This window comes from Calypte anna, chromosome 10 (assembly GCF_003957555.1).
Source record: "Calypte anna isolate BGI_N300 chromosome 10, bCalAnn1_v1.p, whole genome shotgun sequence".
Taxonomy (NCBI): Eukaryota; Metazoa; Chordata; class Aves; order Apodiformes; family Trochilidae; genus Calypte; species Calypte anna.
The window spans coordinates 8901967-8922588 of record NC_044256.1 but is presented as its reverse complement, the minus strand read 5'-3'; the positions used below and the strand labels follow the sequence as shown (position 1 = coordinate 8922588).

General features: G+C 35.1%; 1 protein-coding gene across 1 annotated transcript in view; it reads right to left on the bottom strand.

Annotated features, from left to right (window-relative positions):
* The window catches only part of WDR72 (WD repeat domain 72), a 97337-nt gene that overhangs the window by 62207 nt on the left and 14508 nt on the right, over positions 1 to 20622 (bottom strand). The window contains exons 9-13 of the mRNA XM_008492044.1: positions 19680 to 19821; positions 19001 to 19246; positions 18245 to 18465; positions 16728 to 16923; positions 2748 to 2953 (exon numbers count right to left, since the gene is read on the bottom strand). Coding sequence (XP_008490266.1) covers positions 2748 to 2953; positions 16728 to 16923; positions 18245 to 18465; positions 19001 to 19246; positions 19680 to 19821 — 1011 coding nt within the window. The remainder of the gene's footprint in view (positions 1 to 2747; positions 2954 to 16727; positions 16924 to 18244; positions 18466 to 19000; positions 19247 to 19679; positions 19822 to 20622) is intronic.

The window sequence follows — 20622 nt, the reverse complement described above, 5'->3', positions numbered from 1 at the left end:
ATAATATTAATGCTAAAAAAATTTACCAAAAAAATGTTAAGAAAAAATGCTTAATCTTACTTGCAGTCTTCACGTGGATCATTTCATTGTACAAAATAACAATCAGTCACAAGCTTAATATCAACAGGTGCAGTTACTCCTTGTTTTTACTAATACATTGAATTTTTAAGAGGCTAAAATGGAGTATGTTGGGCGTTTTAATTATAAAGCTTATTAATAATGTAGCATGTTATTACCTTCTAATACAAAATTTGCCAAAAGAATCTGGAAGTTTCACAATTCATCATTATACACTTATTAATACGCTATGAAATATTGAACTCTGATTTCCACAGAACTATTACTAATTTCATGGAATCTGTATTTTAGGAGACAATACTAAGATATAATGACCTAAGACAGTTGATACAACAGTTTTCAAAACAACAGCAGACTTCATATCAAGCCTTGATTTCAGCAATAACAAAAGTGCTACAAAAAGCTGCAGTGCTCCACCCTCCTTTTGTGTAGCCTGCACTGGGCTCCTGGAATAGCATTAAGGGGACCTCCACTGTTATCTTCTTCCCAGGTTCAGCTACACCTCATCCCTTAAGCCTCCAGCACCTCCCACACCAATGCACAGAACCTGCTTTAATGGGGAGATGCAGCACTAGATGTGAGACACAACAGATTTTTGATTAATGGAAAGTGGTTTCCCAAGTATACGACTCAGTTTCTTAGGAAACTAGACTAAAATAATATTACTATAATGAAAAAAAAAAAAGATGAAATTAAAAGAAATAAGATATGTGTAGTTAGACATTCATAGGGAAGGCTAAAAGACATAAAAAATATTCTCACAATTACAAGTTTTCAATAGGGAATATTTTAATGAAAACAAGGTGTATGCCTGATCAAGAAAAGTGCTAGAAATTGTTCTTTCAACTCCACTGATGCCTATTGTGATATTACTTCCAATTTAAAATGATAACAACCAAAGCATGTTAGACCCCACGCTTAAAATATATAGAAAACTGTTTTTTCCATATTGTGCAAGCAGCACATTTTCTTTCTAGACACTTTGTTAAATCCATGCAGTTTTCAACTTAAAAAGCTACACTCTAGATTTTTAAAAATTACTCTCTAATTGCAGCTATAGAAACATTTTCTGTTGGTCCACTTTAAAAAGTTAAGTAGAAACTATTCCTTTTAATAAACTAACAGTAAGATCAGAGTCTGTGTCAATGGCCAACTAGCACACCATCTGCCCCACAACATGCTCAGCAGGATTACCCTCTAAGACATCTTTTCAGAAAATGGGATCAAAAAGAACTTGAGAAATCAAACTGAGGTCAATAAAAGGTCAAAGAGAAACATTGAGAGTTAAATAACAATCATTATAAACTTAGTTATATGTAAATTTATCGGTACAATAGAAGAAAAAGAGAAAAGAAAATTCAGAGCTGTACTTTATCAGAGAGACCTTTGGAATAACCAGCATTTGTTTAACCATAATTATTAAAGACAGAAAAAAGGCCAGAGACCATTCTGAAGGCTGTTTCCACATCTAAGTTGAAGGAAAGCATTTTGCATCTTTGCATACTTGTGGGGAGACACATTTTTTAACTACATTCAGGGCTGAGGAATAGTCGACATGACTTCCCCTGTTTATTTCAGAGAATGGAATTCCCCAAACCCTTTCAATTAAAAAGAGGTAAACAAGAACAAACAACATTGAGACCCTAATTCCTAAGATACTCTATTATCAAGGGGCTTAGTGAATACATTCACTCCTGATACACAATCAGGGTTTTCAGAAAAATATATGTACAATTATCATCCAACCTGAATAAAACAATACCTACCTCATTGACTTTGAAACTGTATTAAATCTGAGATGGTTTTTTGCTTAGTAATTTTTTTAAATACCAACAAATAACTTAACAATATAGATATATCTACACCACAAGCAAATAGAATGAATACTGCCTTTTAAACCTCACTTCTCATTATATCAGGTGTCTTCACTCATTTTGACAGCTTTAACAGCACATTAACACTAGTTTCAGTATGGTAATTCCTTCTTAGATTTTCAAAACAAAAAGAGCACATCTTTCCCATCAATTAGGACTATTTGATTGAACAAAATTTGTAAAAAAATTTATAAAGCTAAAGGCAGTGCCTCACCTGCCTTTCAAACCTATTTTCACCCCAGTTTCTCACATGAAACAACACCAAGCCCTTTTTAGCCCAAAAGGTGCCAAAATTAGTGGCACTAACACCAATATTAATCACTTGCACTCCATTTTATGATGTTAGCAGAAAACAAATACTCAAAAACTAGCATCAAACGTCAACAGGAAGCTGCAGTTTCCTAGAAAAGCAATAATGGAAAGGATGGTAGCTTTGTGCCATGATGTGCTTTTAACACATGTGCATCCAAACTGCTGGGTTCAAGTGTTCTGAGATCACTGTTAGGAGGTGCAGTCATAAGCCAGAGGCATAAGGAAAGAGGGCCTAAGGATGGGTGCTAACTCTTTGAGGAACTGTGATGATCTGCTGGTAACCTTGCATAAAGCACTTCCACCATCTTCCCCATTTGTTCTATGAAATGGTGTAAAAGATAAAACTAAGCCAGCTGAAACAAGAGTTTATAAACTGAAGACTGAGCCTCTACTGCACTTATACTGGGCTACACATCATTGAAGGTAAAAGAGCAAAGAATTTGGATTACAACTCATTGCTCAAGAAACACTCTTCAATCTTACCTTCTCTGAAGATTTTTCTTTGTGAGTTAGACTGTAAAAGCTCATGCCATGCTTATAAGAGCTAGATGGTTTGTATCCAGCATTTTTATTTCTTTCTGATTCTTGGAATACAGGAAGTAGAGCATCTGGCACGAAGAATTCTGAATCTTCAGTGCAAGCAAGAATTGCTTTTGCAGTTTTACCTGTGACGTAACAGTCCAGAACGCCTAGAGAAACACAACAGAAACTATGAATATTTGAAGGAACTACATGATTTCATATTTCAGTATCACTGATTAAAATAGTACATTTCATGTGAGCAAATATATCATGAAGCATTTACAGATAAGACAAAATTACACTATATACGTCCATAAAGGAGGAATTAATTAAGTAATAGTCTATTCTACAACACTGCTATGTAAAAAAATAAAGCATAATTTCTACAGGAATCCTGTAGAAAATACCTTAAATTCAGAACACAAGAAACTTAAAATATTTTTTATAACCTGAAGACAGTTTTCAAAAGGAGTAAGGAAAACTCAGGATACCACCACTTGCCCTATCTTAGTTCAAAACAATATCATTTGTTTAATTTTCACAAAGCCCTCACAGAGCTTCTGTATCATTAACAGTGTAAACAATCACACATTTATGTAATATTTTAGTGCTGTCCTCTAGTGTTCCAGATTACAAATAGCAACAGAAAGCTCAATTTTTTTCCTTCCATTCCTAAAACCCATCTTTACCTCTGACAGTTTTTACACATTTGAATATACTAGGCATAGCTTAGTAGTCAAGAATATGAATAGAATAATTTTGTCACTTGTGTGGCTCTAGGCAATTCAACTCTTGTTCTTGTTATACCCAGTTATATTCTTTTAGTAATAACTTTAGTAATAGTACTTAATGTATAATTAACATTAGCTATCTAAACCAACTAAAATGTATTTGAAATGAGCTCCTTTTATATGCTACACATTTCCTATAGGAATTAAACTCATAAGAAATTGCTGGAATGCTATGTTTCCTATAAACATCAGAGATAAAAAACATGTGAAGGGTTTAAAAAATATTAAATATCTGCTACAATGTGAAATGTTTTTTCCCTTAAGTTTGAATTCTTTGTAGCCTCAAGTAATACAACATGAATTTTCCTTTCATTGCTACCAGAAAAAAAAAATATGTAACATTGAAGTTCTGCCAGTAACACCTGCTAAAAATATTGGACTGGGATTGAGGGATCTCATACGATGTGTTTGTGTGTGTGTATAAAATCTCTTTATCTGAAATTATTTCTTCGAAACTCATCCTTTTTTTGTTCACTGTAGTATCACCTGTTACTTATATGGCCAACAGCTTTTGAATTCAGAATCTAATTCATTAATGCAACTGAGTCTTCGTCACCTACGGCATCAATTGAATGCAGTAGAATACTATTGCATAACATTGGACTGAAAAAGTAAGGATCAGCCCCAGTTGTTCATGTTATTTTCTTCATTCCTGCCCAGGATTTGTAGCCAGTCTGATGGATCATTATAAAACTAAAGTATCTACTGCAAGGAAACCAAATTGCCCAAAGATCTTTACAGCTGGGACTGTCTACAAACACTTCAAAACCACACTGGCTACAAAGCTCCCAACACTGCAACATTTCACAAACAGAAATACATTAATAGCATCCTACAATTAAGGATTATACAATTTATACTGCACATCTTACACACATATTCCTAAAAGAATTACAGTACTTCCAAAGTTAAGAATTCATTCAGCTAATATTATTTTTGTCCTCTTCACATATACAGTGCAGTCTATCAGGCTTTAAAGCATGTGGTATTTCCCCACAGAACTGCCTGCATCACTCAGAGCAAAAAAAAAAAAAAGAACAAAAGTCACCATGGAAATAGTTGTTCTCCCTTATCATTAAGCATGAAGGACTAAGCTTTCTCTAGTGTCTTCTGCAGCAAGTCCACTGTACAGGGAATGTTTATATGTATACACATACACATCCATCACTGTTTTCTGTATCACTTACCTGGGCAATACATTACTACAGTACTCAAGTGCTTCAGAAAGACTCATAATATCCCTCTGAAATGACCAGGTAGCATATTATTTTTATGGGCAAAGAACTAAGGCAAGGATTACAATAAATTTTTGTTAAACCAAAGAATTTGGGGGCCATGGTATTATATTTCAAAGGCATTATTATACATACTATTCAGCATCAGCCAGACCTTCAAAGTTGAAGAAAGAGTCTTTTTAGCTCCAGATGCATCTATGAGTGCATCACCACCAGTCACCCCTCAGAGCCAGACTGTTCTGTGGAATAATTTTGTGGATATATAATAGAATAGAATAGAATACAATCATTCAATTAAAGCTATCATGGCAAAAGAAAATAAAACCATGTTTCCAACAAAAAAATTAAAAAAATAAAATCAAGGTCTGAGTTGCTTGACTTTTCATCCTCTTATGTGCATGTATTTATGTGCATATACTCAGGAGTAAAAATGCATTTCACTTCTGAAGACTGTGGCCAGAATGGAAGAACAGGCAATCTTGATGCACACAAAAGCAATCCGATATTTTACATACACATACATAAATACATATATCTTATTTTCAACTGTTAGATGTGCTTCTACATATGATAGATTTGTGGATGCAAACTGAGGAACAGCAAGCTGCTGAGTTACTGAACACTTCTGCTACCTACCATATATTTTTTCAGCATCAGGTTCATGCTATAGCAAATGTACAATTTTGTATGGGTAGTCTTCTTAATTTATCAATCAAAGAAATAATTTCTGGGTTCATAATAGGTGAGAAACAGCGACTCAACCTGGCACATAGAGGAGTTGAAGTTTTGGGTTTGTGTGGTGGGTTTTTTTGTTTTTAAATAAAGCACATTTGTAGACAGGAGCTTTGAATAAAAAAATATGCCCTGGACAACCAGCTTAATGTCTGCCTGACAGAAGGCTATAAGTTTCTTAAACTTATTGCTGTATCTTGAAACATTTACACACCATTAATTACAGCTATCTCAAATCCCTTCTAAGTAGCAACTTTTAGATCATTCCTGTCTTAAAAACAAGCTTGTTTTTATATACTTCATTATGGTTCACTGTACCTGTAGATATATACATATGTACATACTTGTGTGTACATCTGAAGCTGCAATAGAGGGGTACAAAGGAAAGTAAGTGTGACATATGGGAGTAGGTGATCATGAAAGCCTTACAAAATATTTTATCCAGTATACATTGCAGTTCTGAAGAGCCCAAAACATTCTTTTTCAGAGTGAGTTGGTGGCAGAGACAAAGGAAGTGATCTGCATTCTGTGATTCCTGAAAACACCGTTAAGAGACAGAGACAGCCCTTTAAAAAGGGAGCTGTTTGTGTGAGATGGAGAAAGCTATGTCTGATAGAGACACCCTGACCACAGCAGTCCAAAAAATCAACCAGGGCAGGTTGGTTATTGTTCCACAAACAGTTCTTTGTTAGAAATATGTTTGTGATTTTAAAATAAAAATAAAAAGTAAGAATGGGGAATACATGGAATACATGAGAGACAAGAAAAACAGACAGTTCTCAAACCTGAAGTATTTTAAACACAAATGAGACCAAAAGCTTTTGAATGGAGAGAATAAAATAAAAAGGGATGAAAGGGAAAAGACCAGGTTTCTATGTAGGAGCAACACCACAGCAGTGTCCCCCTACTATACCTATAAAACACAGGAAAAGTAAGTCTTTATCTCTCTAAAGCTGTGACCATGGCAACCAAGTCTCAGGAACAGACAAGAGGAGTATTTCACTCTCCCAGGCAGCTTTGGACCACCAGATGTGACTGGCCGGAGACTGTTACATCTCACTCTTCTTATGGACCAAGTGCTACAACGTGTCTCTTGGTGCTGGTGCTGCCACACAGTCCTCCAGATCCTGCTTCCAGTGAATTATGCATTTTTACTGGGGAATTCACACATTATCCTGCCTCAAGATGAGACATTCCCTGACATCACATCACCTGTCATATCATCAGGCTCCAGTGCTATTTGCTATCAAAGCTATAGTATTGAAAATCCCCTATATAGTATTGAAAATCCCAGTATAATATTGAAAATCCCCAATAAAGCAGAGCTACTCTGACCCAGTAACTCAGCTGAAGCTTACAGCATAACAGTATCTGTGAATGAAAAATTCACAATTTCAGATTTGATTTAAAAAAAAAGAATAAATAAAAACCTCATCCTTCAGAATATCACTCATAATAGCACCTAGTTTTTGCTGGGCTTGTTTGTTTGTTTGTTTTTGGGTTTATTTATTTATTTTTGTCAAAGATCTGGGTTGTTTTCTGTTGGGATCTTCCTTTCCATAAATACCTATTTAATCTTTCACCCACCTCCTGCTCTGCTTGTAGAGTCAGATAAACAGAAATTTTATGTTCCTCGGTCTGAGGTGATTCAAGTTACCATCCTGTTCTAAGAAAGTGGTCAAGCACTTTGCTTGAAAAATCTCTTAACTCCTATTGCTGCCACTCCAATATCAAAATGGCCCAAAATGGATGGAACAAACCTTGCATTAAGTTAGCATGTATGTTCTCAACCCATATAAAAAGTAAGTGCCATCCAATAAATAGAAATTAGAGATGAAACAAAACCCAGTCTACTAAAACCTAATCTTCAAAATTATATTTGACACACAGGACTAGATTAGCAATAGAGATGCCACGTGCCTACAGCACTGTATACAGGAACTTCTGCAAGATGCTTCACAAGTTACATAATTATTTTTGCATTTGGAGGATCAATCATGTAGTCCAACTGCTGTACATTACTGACATTCTTCAGAATACACATTTTCAGAATAGGATTAGCAAACTACTGCCAGATTACCCTTCAGCTAAAGAAAGGAATGAAGAACAATATAAAGAAAACTACTTGAGTATCATATATAATGCTGGTTTACATAAGGAGGTAAAAAGAACAGTTCTCCAGTGCAGCCAGTCCCCAATTTAGGATTTCTGCTACAGACACAACACCCTGAAAAGACATAAAAAACTCTCTTGTTCTCTTCCTGACTTTATCTAAACTATTCTAAACAGCCAAGGAAAATAATCCTGTAACAGAAATTTCTGAGATACAGTAAATTTCCTAAATTGGGCTGAAAAGAGGAAGTGGCCAGCTCTGAACTTGGAAGAGATGTGATCAGTTTCCATTTCTTTATTACCATGTGAAACAGAGTGAGGATGAGAATCTGCCCTCTGTCTGGAATGAAAACCACCCAATTATGTTAACTCTTCTGACCACACTGACCATGTGAATCATTTCTCATTTCCCCCGTTATCTTCACAAAGAAAAATTATCTTACTAAATATATATAACCTTAATTCATTATTAATAATAGTAATAAAGATCAAATATAATCTGTAAGAAATGCCTCCTTCCACACAGAGATATAAATCTACTTTTCATGTATGTTCCACCTAGCATATACAAAGTACATAGAAGTTTGCATATGTACATATGCATACGAATAAGAATATAAAGATGTTTGGTTATCCTAGGTATAAAAGAGCATCTGCTTAGCTTCTACAGTTGAGTAAAAGATGGCATTGGTTGGGTTTTGTTTTTTTTTTTCCTGAGACTAACTTTTCAAAGCTCCACTACCTTTTATTACTCTACATCAATAAGGTAGTTACTGAACAATAACTCAAATTTAGATAACTATGAAAGGGCAAGCAATAGACTGATCTGAACTTACAGGTATATGAGATGCCGTAAAAAAGCAAGATTTAAACTTAAAGCTGACAAATTAAAACAAATGAAGTCCCGAAACACTGAACACTTCCACAAAGCATATGTAGTCATGCTTGTGACTTACTTGAATCATATTTTAAAAATATGTTAATCAGTATCTTTCTCATCTTTTAGAAAGGGATTTACATGAAAGCCTAAAACATGTAGAGGAACTACAGTAAAATTACAACCTTCCATCTTATTGCATGTTAGCAACATTTGAATCATGTTGCCTTTATGCCTTGCATTTCTTCATAGAACTTCTTCCTCAGAGAAATGCTGTCTACACCAGAAGTTGTTTAAAGCTGCATTGTTAATTGTTTAATGTTACAGCATTTTACTCAGCTCAAGAAGTTGTTTCAGCTCAATAGTGCACAGCTGGGTGAACTCCCTTCCTGCAGCTTCCTCCTTTTTTTGGGGATGCCTCTTGAGCATGAAAGTAGAGGGGAGAGAGAAATCTAGATCTTAACCCACATGGTATCTGCCCTGATTATTAATGTTGAAGGTCAGTCCATGACCTAAGAACAAAAGAGCTAAATCACTAGAGAGAGCCTTCTTCCAAGTAAGAAGAGCTCCCTTCAGGGGAGATACAAGTCTTTCATAATCTTCAATTAATTCTTTGAAGTAATGAAATGGGATATTCAATATTTGAGCCTTAGTTTTGTAAGGTCTAGTTTTTCCAGTTTCACAGGGATGATGAAGTTAGGTACAATATAACTGTTTGAGTGTTAGCAATATAATAGGAGACCTATTTGTCCTAATATCAAAGAGCATGTTTTTTGAGTAACAAAGGAGATGCTGGGGCCAACATTCTGGATGCGTTCAGACATACCTGACTTAAGATAAATTTGTTGTATTAACAAATTGTTTGCCAGTGTTATATTGTGTAATTCTAAAATTAAGGAAAGCAGAGATACTGTGTGTGGGTGTGAACTGAGTTTGTGTGGAAAGCCAGGAGAAAGTGAATGCATAAGTAGACTTCACAGAAACTTCACATCAAGAGGCCTTTTTTTGTCCCAAGCATGTAAAATATGTACATGTAGTATGCATGTAGTGTGTTTTTAAAAAGTCTTAATAGACCTAGTTACCAAGGACTTTAAAGCTGCATTTTTCATCAGCCCAGATCTTTAGGCTTTGAAGAGTTTACTAAGAAAATAAAAAAAGAATAAGGTAGCAGCCACTCTGACTTTGAGCCTAGCTACATCATAGACTACAGCATCTGAAATGCAACCACAGGATTTATCAGCCAGGCCACACTCACCCACTCAAGTCATCAACTGAATTTCTTACCGATTATAGTTTAAAAATATATGTTTAAAAAAAAACAATTGTCCCTTTGTCTAAAGAAAGCAAATCCCCCCAGCTGGGGGCTTTGAATATGACACTAAGTTTTTTTAACTTTCGGTTCAGACCTCACGAACCATTCTTAAAAAGCAGCTTCTGAGCAAGTAGGGAAAAAATTATCATGGCACTACTACAACAAGGTGTGAAAGCAACTTTACTGGTGCTCTGAAAACCACAGGAGGTTTTCTGCATTTGGACATATTTCCCTCACCACACAAACTACTGCTCATACTGATACCATGAGGTATATAAGTACCTGAATTTATTCTAATACAGCACATAGCAACAGCATAGTGACAGTGTCATAGACAATACAAAAAGACAACCCCAGTGTGTTCAGATAAGAAGCCTCCAAGATGCCTAAGACACCAAATCTTCTGAATCTGAAGTGCAGTAATGCCCCAACATAGAGATTCTTTTGCCTTAATCTCTTGCATGGTCTCTTTTCAAAGTCTCAAAATACACATTCCCTGAGTATAAAAATTCAATGTAGCCAGGCTAAAATGAACTGCATAGTAATGTGATAACAGAACAGAAAGTTTAATGAAGTGATGTAATTTTGTTTTTAAATTGACACTAAGCATATTGTAAAACAGAACAACACATACAAGGCAGGAGAAAATGATAGGAACTTAGTGTATTCATTCTGCAAGCATGATGAACTTCAAGGAATAAATTCAAGTTAAGCTAGCACTAATTGAAAGACTAAGTCTACCTCTGACAAATGAAGAATGCTCCCTCTGAGCAAGGAATGTTGGTCTTTAAAGTCTGCCCATTTTTTGTTCACTCTCAATACATATTAAACAGGTATGTGGCCCAGTAGAGGTGCTGCTGTACATAGCAAGAAAGAAACCTATGGATCTTTTTATTTCTACATCTTCTTGTACTGATATCTACCTTTAAAAAATAATTTTTAAAAAAAAATTTAAAAAAGAGAAAACACCAAGTGCTTAGGGACATGTAAGAACAATATAGATAACAGCCAATTTCCTTATGAAAGTGGATTTCAAGTGGTAGTTATTGGAAGAAATATTCTGCCTTTAATTAGAATAAAATTTGTTATTGATTTTCATATTTATCTTCTAGCACAGAAGTTTGGAATATATCTTCTACACATGCTTTGTTAATATTGCAAATGTATTATTAGATCAATATTAATTGTCATGGAAAGATACCCCCCTGTAATGGGAAGTTGCTGTGTCCATATATTAAAATCTAGACAAAATACATCTAACTACACAGGTGATAGTTCATGGCCTCTGTATTATTTCCTTTATCACTGCCCACATGCATGTGCAATAACAACATTTAAACTTAGAATAATTTTACTTCATGCTGTAAACCAAAGGACTAAAAGGATGGTATTCAATTTTTCTCATTCTAGGCCTGTGACAGCAGCAGGCAATTAGCTTTGTCCACCCTCCTCCAGCTTCTTTAGACTCCCCTTGAAGTCAATGGGGAAGATACAGACTTTTACTTATTCCTTCTTCCTCCTGGTCACTACAAAGACAAGATGAATAACTAGCTCACAGATAGAACTAGTAGTTATGTATAGATAGCAGGCTCAGATGATAAGGTAAATTCCACTTGAAGTCAGCTATACTCTTAGATTTTATGCCTATTTATTTGGAATATAGGCAGCCTATTGTACTCAGGCAACTTGCCGCTGATCACATAAAAAACCATCTCTTTGACAGCCTTGTGGAGAATGTATGCAATAAATCATACACCAAAAGTACTACCCACTTAGACTTTAACCTGTGTGACAATGGTTCTCCCACCTTATAAAGTGTTAGAAACTTATTATGAAAGCCTGTTAAAAGAAAACATTTCAGAATGTTTTTTTAAAAAGTGTGCCACTCCCTGTCAGTGACTGGGACTGTCCCTGGACAGTGAACTGCTACTCATGCTGAAGTCTTTCATCTGCTTATGGGGCCATACTCTTATTTACCTGGTGGAAGGACAGTTTTGAACTACACTGTTGTATCTGAAAGAGTCATAGGTACTAGATGCCTCTAAACTTCTATGAAGCCACTTGTCAAATTCAACAGAATTATTGCTGCATCTACAACAGCATAAATATTGAAACATTCATGGAATTTCCTTAATCCACAACCTGAAATTATAAACAGACTGGCTGTTTTCCCAGTTATCCATTAACTCTAGTACACTAATACTGTTGTCAGTTTTTGGTTTGTTTTTTTTTTAACTGCAAACAATGATATACAAGTCTGACACAAAATCAGGTCCCTCTACTCATTTTCTAAAGAGGCAAAGCCTCGGTCACAAAGCTAACTGCATAGCCAGAAGGAGGAAAAACTCTTAGTACAGAAAAAAAAATAAAATTCTTATGCTTGTTTCTCTAAAGGAATCCAAGTACAAGGCTGCCTCTAAGCATCCTGCTTAACCAAGTCAAGGAAGAGGCTCACAGGTAGCTGCACTGGCAAGCAAAGCACTACTGTGCATGCCTGACAGTTCATTTGCCAACAGATTAAAATCATTATGAAAGGCTGCTGTGTTTCTGCAGAGGTTTGTCTGTGATGCTATAAACATCTTTCACACATCTGAGCAATGCTTTGTCTGCCTGAGTGGCACTGAAGTACCTACAGAGCTCTTGATCTAGGTCAGGCCAATTTCAAGGATCAATGCCATGACCTCTTGTGTTCTCCTGCAATAAAGATATAATTCACATTAAACCAACTCCAGTTTATCCTAGTAAGCCTTCCCAGGTACTCACCCTGGATGGCATCTTTTAGTTACTGATGTGTAACAGGAAGGAAAAAAATAATTTCGTAATTGCTACTGTAGCAATTCACTGCAGTCTCTCTTGTGTTCCAGTTATTCTTAAGAGGTGCTGATTATAATTCTTATTCAAGTAACAAACTTGACACAGAAACAGCAGTGAAAAAACCACACTTTTAAGAATCTGCACCCCTTCCGAAGATGTAACATGAATCAAAATATACACTTACTTCACTTCTAGTTTTGAAATCTGACCCACCCTTTCAACTAAAGGATAGACAGTTAAAAGTACATTCCAATTTTTTGTCTCTATGGTATCATAAACATGCTATTTAATATGCTATTTAATATTTTACTTCTAAAGAATTCACTGTATTTTACTGTGAAGTTATTTAGCTGCATTCGAGATGCAATTCTTTCTCCAGACCCTTAACTTATCTGGGCTACTTTGGACATTTTACTGTGAAAGAAACCATCAGGTCCTGTATTTCTGAGTGCAGCAAGTTGCATTTTGGCCTGGCATCTCCATAGAATAAGTAAAAGTAATTTTTTGTTTTAAGATAACACAGAAGCATCACTAAATTCATTCCACAAGATTTACTGCCCAGAAATCTAGGAAATAAATTACTGTTTTGTGTTTGGTTTATTTGGTTTTAACTCAGGGAGAGCCTCATTATACCACATGGTGGAGATAAAAGTATCCTCACTATCAGGAGTTAATTCAGCAGCATTCTCTGCACAAGTACCATTTAATCCTGCACAGAAAACTTCAGAGCACTGCAGGCCTGGCCCTCTTTTAACACCACACATAGAGCTACCTTTTTTCAGGCCTACACAGATGACTTCTTTAAATCAACAGCCAAAATTTTCAATATAAAAATGACACGGTCCATTATTTAGCAATTATTTAGGAATTATATACTTAGCAGCAGAAGTTTGTAATACCTATGACCTGTCAGCACTATTTCTAGCTATTATTATGTTCCACGAAGTAATAAGAACACTGAAGGGTTGGACTAGATGATCTCTGAGGTCCCTTCCAACCCGGCTAATTCTATGATTCTATGATAGGCTGAAAGGCTAAAAAAGCAGGAACTTGCACCATTTTTTTTACATGTGGGATATAATTAAATTTTCAGAATTTTTTACCAGAATACACACTTACCTTGAAAAATCCAAAACAAGGGTGCTGTTTATCTTAAAAGTGTTAATGTTAAGCACAAAACATGCCCCCCCCTAAGTGCACAATACAAGAACAATTAATGCTATTCTCCTGCAGACACCAGTGTGCAAACCCAAGTCCCACTAAAAATATACATTTGTATAAACTGTTGTATTTCTTCTTTATGCCTCAGCAGCTCTAGAAATAAGATTTGTTAATAATTTGACTTTATAACTACCTTCTTGTGCTATGATGGGTTAAATTATACTCTCACATCTTAGCTTAAAGTTTGAGGGGCTTTCTTTGCTTGGGTTTTGGTTTTTTAGTTTGTTTCTTAAAGGACATAAGTGCTGGACCATGGGGTCTGAGGTCTCTTAGCATCCAATGGCTAGAGACACATTAACACTTGCTGCCCTGTGAGCTTTAACCTTAATTCACATCATAAGAGCATCTGAGGACCTGTTGCACTTTATCCTAAAATATAATGGCACAGATCCATAACAAATGCATCATAAAGGCTGCATGGTTAACTGATAAATCAGTAAAAACTATAGCTGTGAAAACACTTCATAAAGAGAAACATTCATCAGGAAATACACACAAAATATTTAAGGAAAACATATTTAGTGGTCCTTTGCTATATTTATTTCCTCTATTTTATTGCAGAGTTTCACATGTAAAGTAATCCTTTGGTTATAAAATGACACTGCAAAAAACTTAATAAATATTTAGGTAAAAATCACCTTCAAGGATACCTCTCTCTCAGACTGGTATATACACAGGAAACAGCCTACCTACTGATATGTGGTTTTAAAAAATGTTCTTTTTAGCTGTCAAATAAAAGAAAACATTCTATATCAAGATTTCTCCCACATGAATTTCTAAGATGTTTTCAACATTAATTTTAAATGAGCAATGAAGATATAGATAAAACAGCTGGAGACTGGTAGCATTTTTACAAACTTCTCCATAGAAACCTGTATATTTATTAGCTCTAGTTTCTATGAGATACAAAAGGGAACTAGGATGGTATCTTTCCATTTCACCTTTAACACTTTATCACTAGTAAAAGTGACTTTCTGGAAACTGCTACAAAACAAGAAGCTAGGCAATAATAAGAATAAAATTAATAGCTCACTTTTGCTGTTTTATTTACTTTGTGCTAAGTATGGGACAGATGCAGCTTACAGCTTTTACTGTGAGCAAAAATACTGTTTGCACAGACAAAATGCATGCTGCCATTACAGAGGGCAAAGAATCATGGAATCTAGTAATACCTTTAGGAAAAAAAAACCAAACATATTGGAGAGGAAACAGACCTCCTTTTTACAGGACGAAGAAAGTCAAAGGAAGTAATTTGCAATACTGCAGTTGCACTGACAGACTCTAGGAAAACAAAGGTATTAGAGGAATGATAAGACATAAAAGAAAGATCCCAATACAGTAGTGTTCCACAAACCCTCCAGAAAGAGGACTGAGCAGAAGAGTAGAATTCATACCTCCTCCTGACTGGGGAAAAAGCACTGAAAACATACCATGTATCTATATAGATAGCAGAACATACACTAAGTGGTATCTTAGATATTTACCAGAAGAGAGAATTTAAAGTTACTCTGGAAACAACAGCATATAGAAGATAGATAACAAGTTTAGAGTACCCTGAATCTAGTATTTACTTTTGGAAATATAACCTTGCACTTTTTTTCCCCAGCAGTGCAAATAAAGTAAAACCATCATATAGCACTTGGCAAGCACAGAAAAGTAACAACACTATTAAACTTATAACAGCCTAGATATTAATTCTATTCTTATTATTATTGATGATTTTGAACAAAAAGATTCAAAGGAATTTTTAACTCTCTAAATACAATGCAAAAATGAGAACTTCATAAGACAACTTCATATTTTTTGAGTTATTATAAGAAAAAAAACAGTCAGTGTAAAACCAGGGATTTTAACTGATTAATAGTTCAATTTCATTTTACTCTAGGCCTTTTTATTTAACCCAATTCAGTACATTTGGGAAAAGGAAAAGTACCAGAAGGCACTTCCTATGCCAGTAGCTTAATGATATTAAAGACCTTACAAGCACAACTGGCTTATAATTTATGCTGCACTCATTTTGCAAAATCCTTCATTAAACATGGATATTTTGTACTTTAAGACAAAGGACTTTTGCCCAAAGCAGACAGCCCCAGCAGTGTGTTTTAATAATGTGGCAAGTAAATTGTGATTTCAGTGTTACATTAGAAAACCAGTGTGCCTTTCAGTGGTTCTGGACTTATTATGGACTCCCTGCCTCCTCTCCACCTCCCAGGACACACAGCTCTGACTCTCATGGAAAGATTGTGTTGCAACATCTTGTACCCCTACAGCTTCTCATAGTTCTGTCTGTCAAAGTTCAAATAGCGGCATCTTTGCCATTGTGAATCAGCATTACACACATTCAAATCACCTGGGAATCTACACCTTAACCTGAAAGAAACATTCAGCTTCAGTTTTTCCAGCCAACACAATTGTGAGCTTCCCAGTTATCTCCCACTATTAACTGTTATCAATCAACTCAAAAGGTTTCTCTGATTATGATTTGTCTGAAAAAAGCACAACTTTGTGCTCTAATTTGAGACTGTTAGGATTAAAGATGTCATTGTTTTTAGTAACTAAACCAAAAAGTTCTATTTGTGGCTTCTATATTCTACTTAATTCACTGCAATGTCAGCCAATCACCTGATTGTCAGGATCTAGCTTAAGCTGACATTTCATTTGTGATACACTTCCAACCGTATGAAAATTCTGCTTCTTGATTGTTTATATAAATGTTTAAGCTCACTAATTCATTTATTTAATGTGTCAGTATTTCTGCTTTGGTCTTCTATAAATTGGTTTGTAAAACACCGCAACAGAGAAACAAAACTTACAGAAGGGGAACAAAACCACCCTCTGTGTTACTACCTGTTTCAATATCCCATACATAAACTGAATCATCTTCACATCCAACAATCAGCTGATTTGCAAGAGGTTTCAATTTTATCGTCTTCACAGGGAATAGATGTCTTCTGGCTTCTAAGAGACAAACTCTCTTTTGAAGGTCTAGAATTGCTACTGAGTGATCACTGCACACACAGCACACCAGGCTGTGATCTTTTAACTGCAAAACAGAAAGAATTTCCATTTCAATACTGTGACCACAGTCATAACCATATCATTTTAACAAGCCTGACCTGTTCAGTCAATTATTTGCCAGAAAATACTTATTGTAGAAAATAAAGTTTTGTTTCAGCCTAAATGTCTAGCTTGTTTTTAACAGGCTAGCTGTACAACTGACCTCCTGGAAGGAAAGCACTATCTTTTCTAGCTTTTCAATTAAAAAAACCCAAATTTATATACCATTTATTCACACTACTTAGCCTATCAGAAGAGTAATTATATAACCAAGTACACAATAGCTGTTATCCTAGAAGATAAAGTGTAAAAAGTTTAAATTTAACTAAACTGATGTTCAAGTGATATAAAATTTTATCAGGTCTTATGACACAAAAGCCAAAGGCAACTTATTTTTAGAGAAAATTGGGTATGTTACAATTTTATTTCACATGGTCTGAACCCAATTCTGCAAAGCCTTCCCTCCCTGCAAGTAATTTTTAGTGTCACACAAAGGAAGTCATCGTATGGAGAAATTCAGCCCTGTAATGACACCATCCAAGCAGGAATTAAATTCTACACAGTTTCCAGAAAAAGGGCTAAAAAGAGCCTTGCAAACATTAAAACTCATGCCATTGCAAAGCATCTTTTGGACTACTTGTCCAATGGCATGTAAGTGAACTCTGAGTCAACCTTAAGTATCAAATATGGTTTTTAAGAGAAAAAGATTAAATCCCAGTCCCAAGAAACACAACAGGGACAGATTTTGTTTAACAAAGTTTCATAGAATTTTCAAGTACAGTAGATCTAAATTTTTAATTCAAAGTTCACTTTAAGAAAGCCATATAAAATTATTCTAAAGCTCAAAGATCACAAAAGTATGCATGCAAAGGATAATAAGGATATGTTAGGAACCAAACAAAGGAATACAAAGTTAAATTAAAATACAATTGGTCTGAATTATTTCCTATTATGTTCAAATCCCTAGCCCTACTGATTACGCTTTTTAACTTCAGAGGTTAGGCTATAGTCAAATTAACATATAGATTGACACCATGATATTAAAGATAGTGAATAGAATGATAAGAGCTTCAATTTAATATGTCACTGGTTTAGCATAATTTTCCTGATTCATTGAAATTACAAAATAAGTTTTAAAATAACTCCCTGAAATTAAAAGCAACTTTCAAACAAGACAATAATAATGTAGATCAAGGATAAAGTGCTGTAGGATCAAGTATTGTCAAATATTTTTTTCTCTCATATTTATACTCACACATAGAGAATTTTATTTCTTTTGAGACATCATTCATTATGCTTTTACTTACTCTGAAGCTTTCTGGAGATCGCAAGAGCTCTATCACTGGACCAGAGTAGAAATTAAACTGGTATAAAATGCCTCCAGTAAATATATCCCAGCAGATCACAACTGAATCCTGACCCGCTGATAGCAGCCAGCTTGGATCATATCTTACTGATTTATCATGTGGATAAAGTAAACAAGTGACGCTGCTCCTGTGACCATTCAGAACCTTATAAGGTAGATTATCTGCAACAAGATGGTACATAAGTTATTTCAGTTAAGAAAGAAAGGTTCCATATTTTACAGTACATTTGCTAGAAGTCAGGAGATTAAAAAGATTAAATACAAAAATCTTCTATGTGGGATCAAAAGAATTCTGAAAATGTTCATAAAATGAAAGCAAAGGTCTGCACTCTGAATTGTATCTACTCAGATGCACCCACTTTACTCCTTCAGCAGAATGATCTTTTAGAGGGAAAGTGACAAAGATGACTACTGCCCCTATTGAAACATCCCTCTTATCTCCATTCCAGGTGACTCCATCCCCACAGCCATTGCAGGACTCCTAGCTGTGCAGAGCACCTTGGTAGTACACCAAGCTGTGATCTGACAGATCAGCTACAGATAGAGTAAGAAGATCAATCTTCCATTTTTCAGATTCAAACCCGGATCATCACCCCTATTTTTCGGTGAACTACAGGGATCATTGGAGGGGCTCTCAGAAGTGTGCAGCATCATGTGCTTTACTGAGAGGAATTTAGAAAAAATTGTTAAAATTTACCTTTCAGCAAAGCTGTGTTTTGTAAAAGTATTGCTTTTGTAGTTTTTAAACCTGGTGTTACAAAAATTTTCCCATTTTCACATCCACACACAAGCTTATCAAGACTGGGTATGTACACAGAAGAAGTAATGGCTGCATTTTCGATCCCATCATTAGATGCACAAAGATGATCAATAATGCCCTCCGACACTGAATGGTATTTATCAAAATTATCCTGAAGAGTCCATTTTGCTGTAATTGGGATTTCTAGAGAGTGGGGAAATAAGGAATTTTAATTTAATAATTTTATATTTGAAACAAATTTAAAATTCAAAGCATAATAATAATTTTCCATTCATACAGCCTAGAAATGGAAAGGCAGAAGCTGCTATTCCCACACTAGATGGTTTTTCAGTAAACCCTTTCTTTTATGCCACAACCATAAACAGGACCAATCTCATGACATTTAACATAGAAACATTTATGGGCAGATAGTAAGGAAATAAACATTTGTTAGTTCCATGAAGAATTTCTAGACACTCATCTTTTTTAGTGTCTTGATCCTTCTAATTACAGTCATCGCATAATGAATGACTGACCATCACTTTCTAGAGTGAAAATGTTTTATGGAGAATAATCATGAAAATCGATTTTAAAATATCATTAAAAAGATGATACCAAAAGCATAGAATTGCCAAACCTTTTGGTGAACCATCAAATGTTGAGACAGGGACATCAGGAACATGCCACAGGGTGATCCTTCCTGAACCTTCACCAGAAAAGAGAAGCTTATAGAAAGGCTCCTTTCTTTCATTCACGAAGCCCATGACAAAAGGAAAACTCTGCCAAAAATAACAGGAAATCAATATACTGATACAAAAAAAAGATTATAAAAATAATGTAATCATTACTAATTCAAAGGTTTTGTACATCAAAAGCTGTAGAAATATAAACCAAATGCTCATTGAATCCACCACTAAGTTCTGCTCAGGCCAAGTCTACTCTGTCTGGTGCAAGGCCCCTGAATCACCTCTGTTTTGCCACTGTCCTTGGCTTGGCCTACACACAAGATGGAAAACTGGAATGGGAGGGCTACCTATGCTTACTGTCACTAAATGAACAATCTATCCATAGCATCACCAACACATGAAAAAAATGGCAGTATAAGCACCAACACCAGGGTGAAAAAAATAATGCAGAGAAATACTGATAACCTTCACATCAAAACTGATTAATTAAAACTTCAATCAAAGCACTTAAATAACTACAAACAATCAAAGGCACAAATTATGCTTTTATATAGGTAGCTAATAGTCTACAACACCAGCATTCAGTCACCTAGAAAAAAGATACTACAGAGCTCTAATATTAATAAACAGGCTTACTGACATCTACCGAGTTTTGTTTAGGCAATACTAAAACTTATTCCAGTACATCTATCTCAGACAGATGTTTTTATTCTTCTAAGGATATCAGAAATCTGTAGATTGCTCATTGGTATAAAACACCATAGATAATTATATATTACCACATGAGTAATACACAAGCCATGTGATAATCTACTGGTGACTTGCAAGAATACCCTTTTAGTGTTATATAAGCTTCATTCTCAAGTACCAAACTACTAAAATTAAATGAGGTCT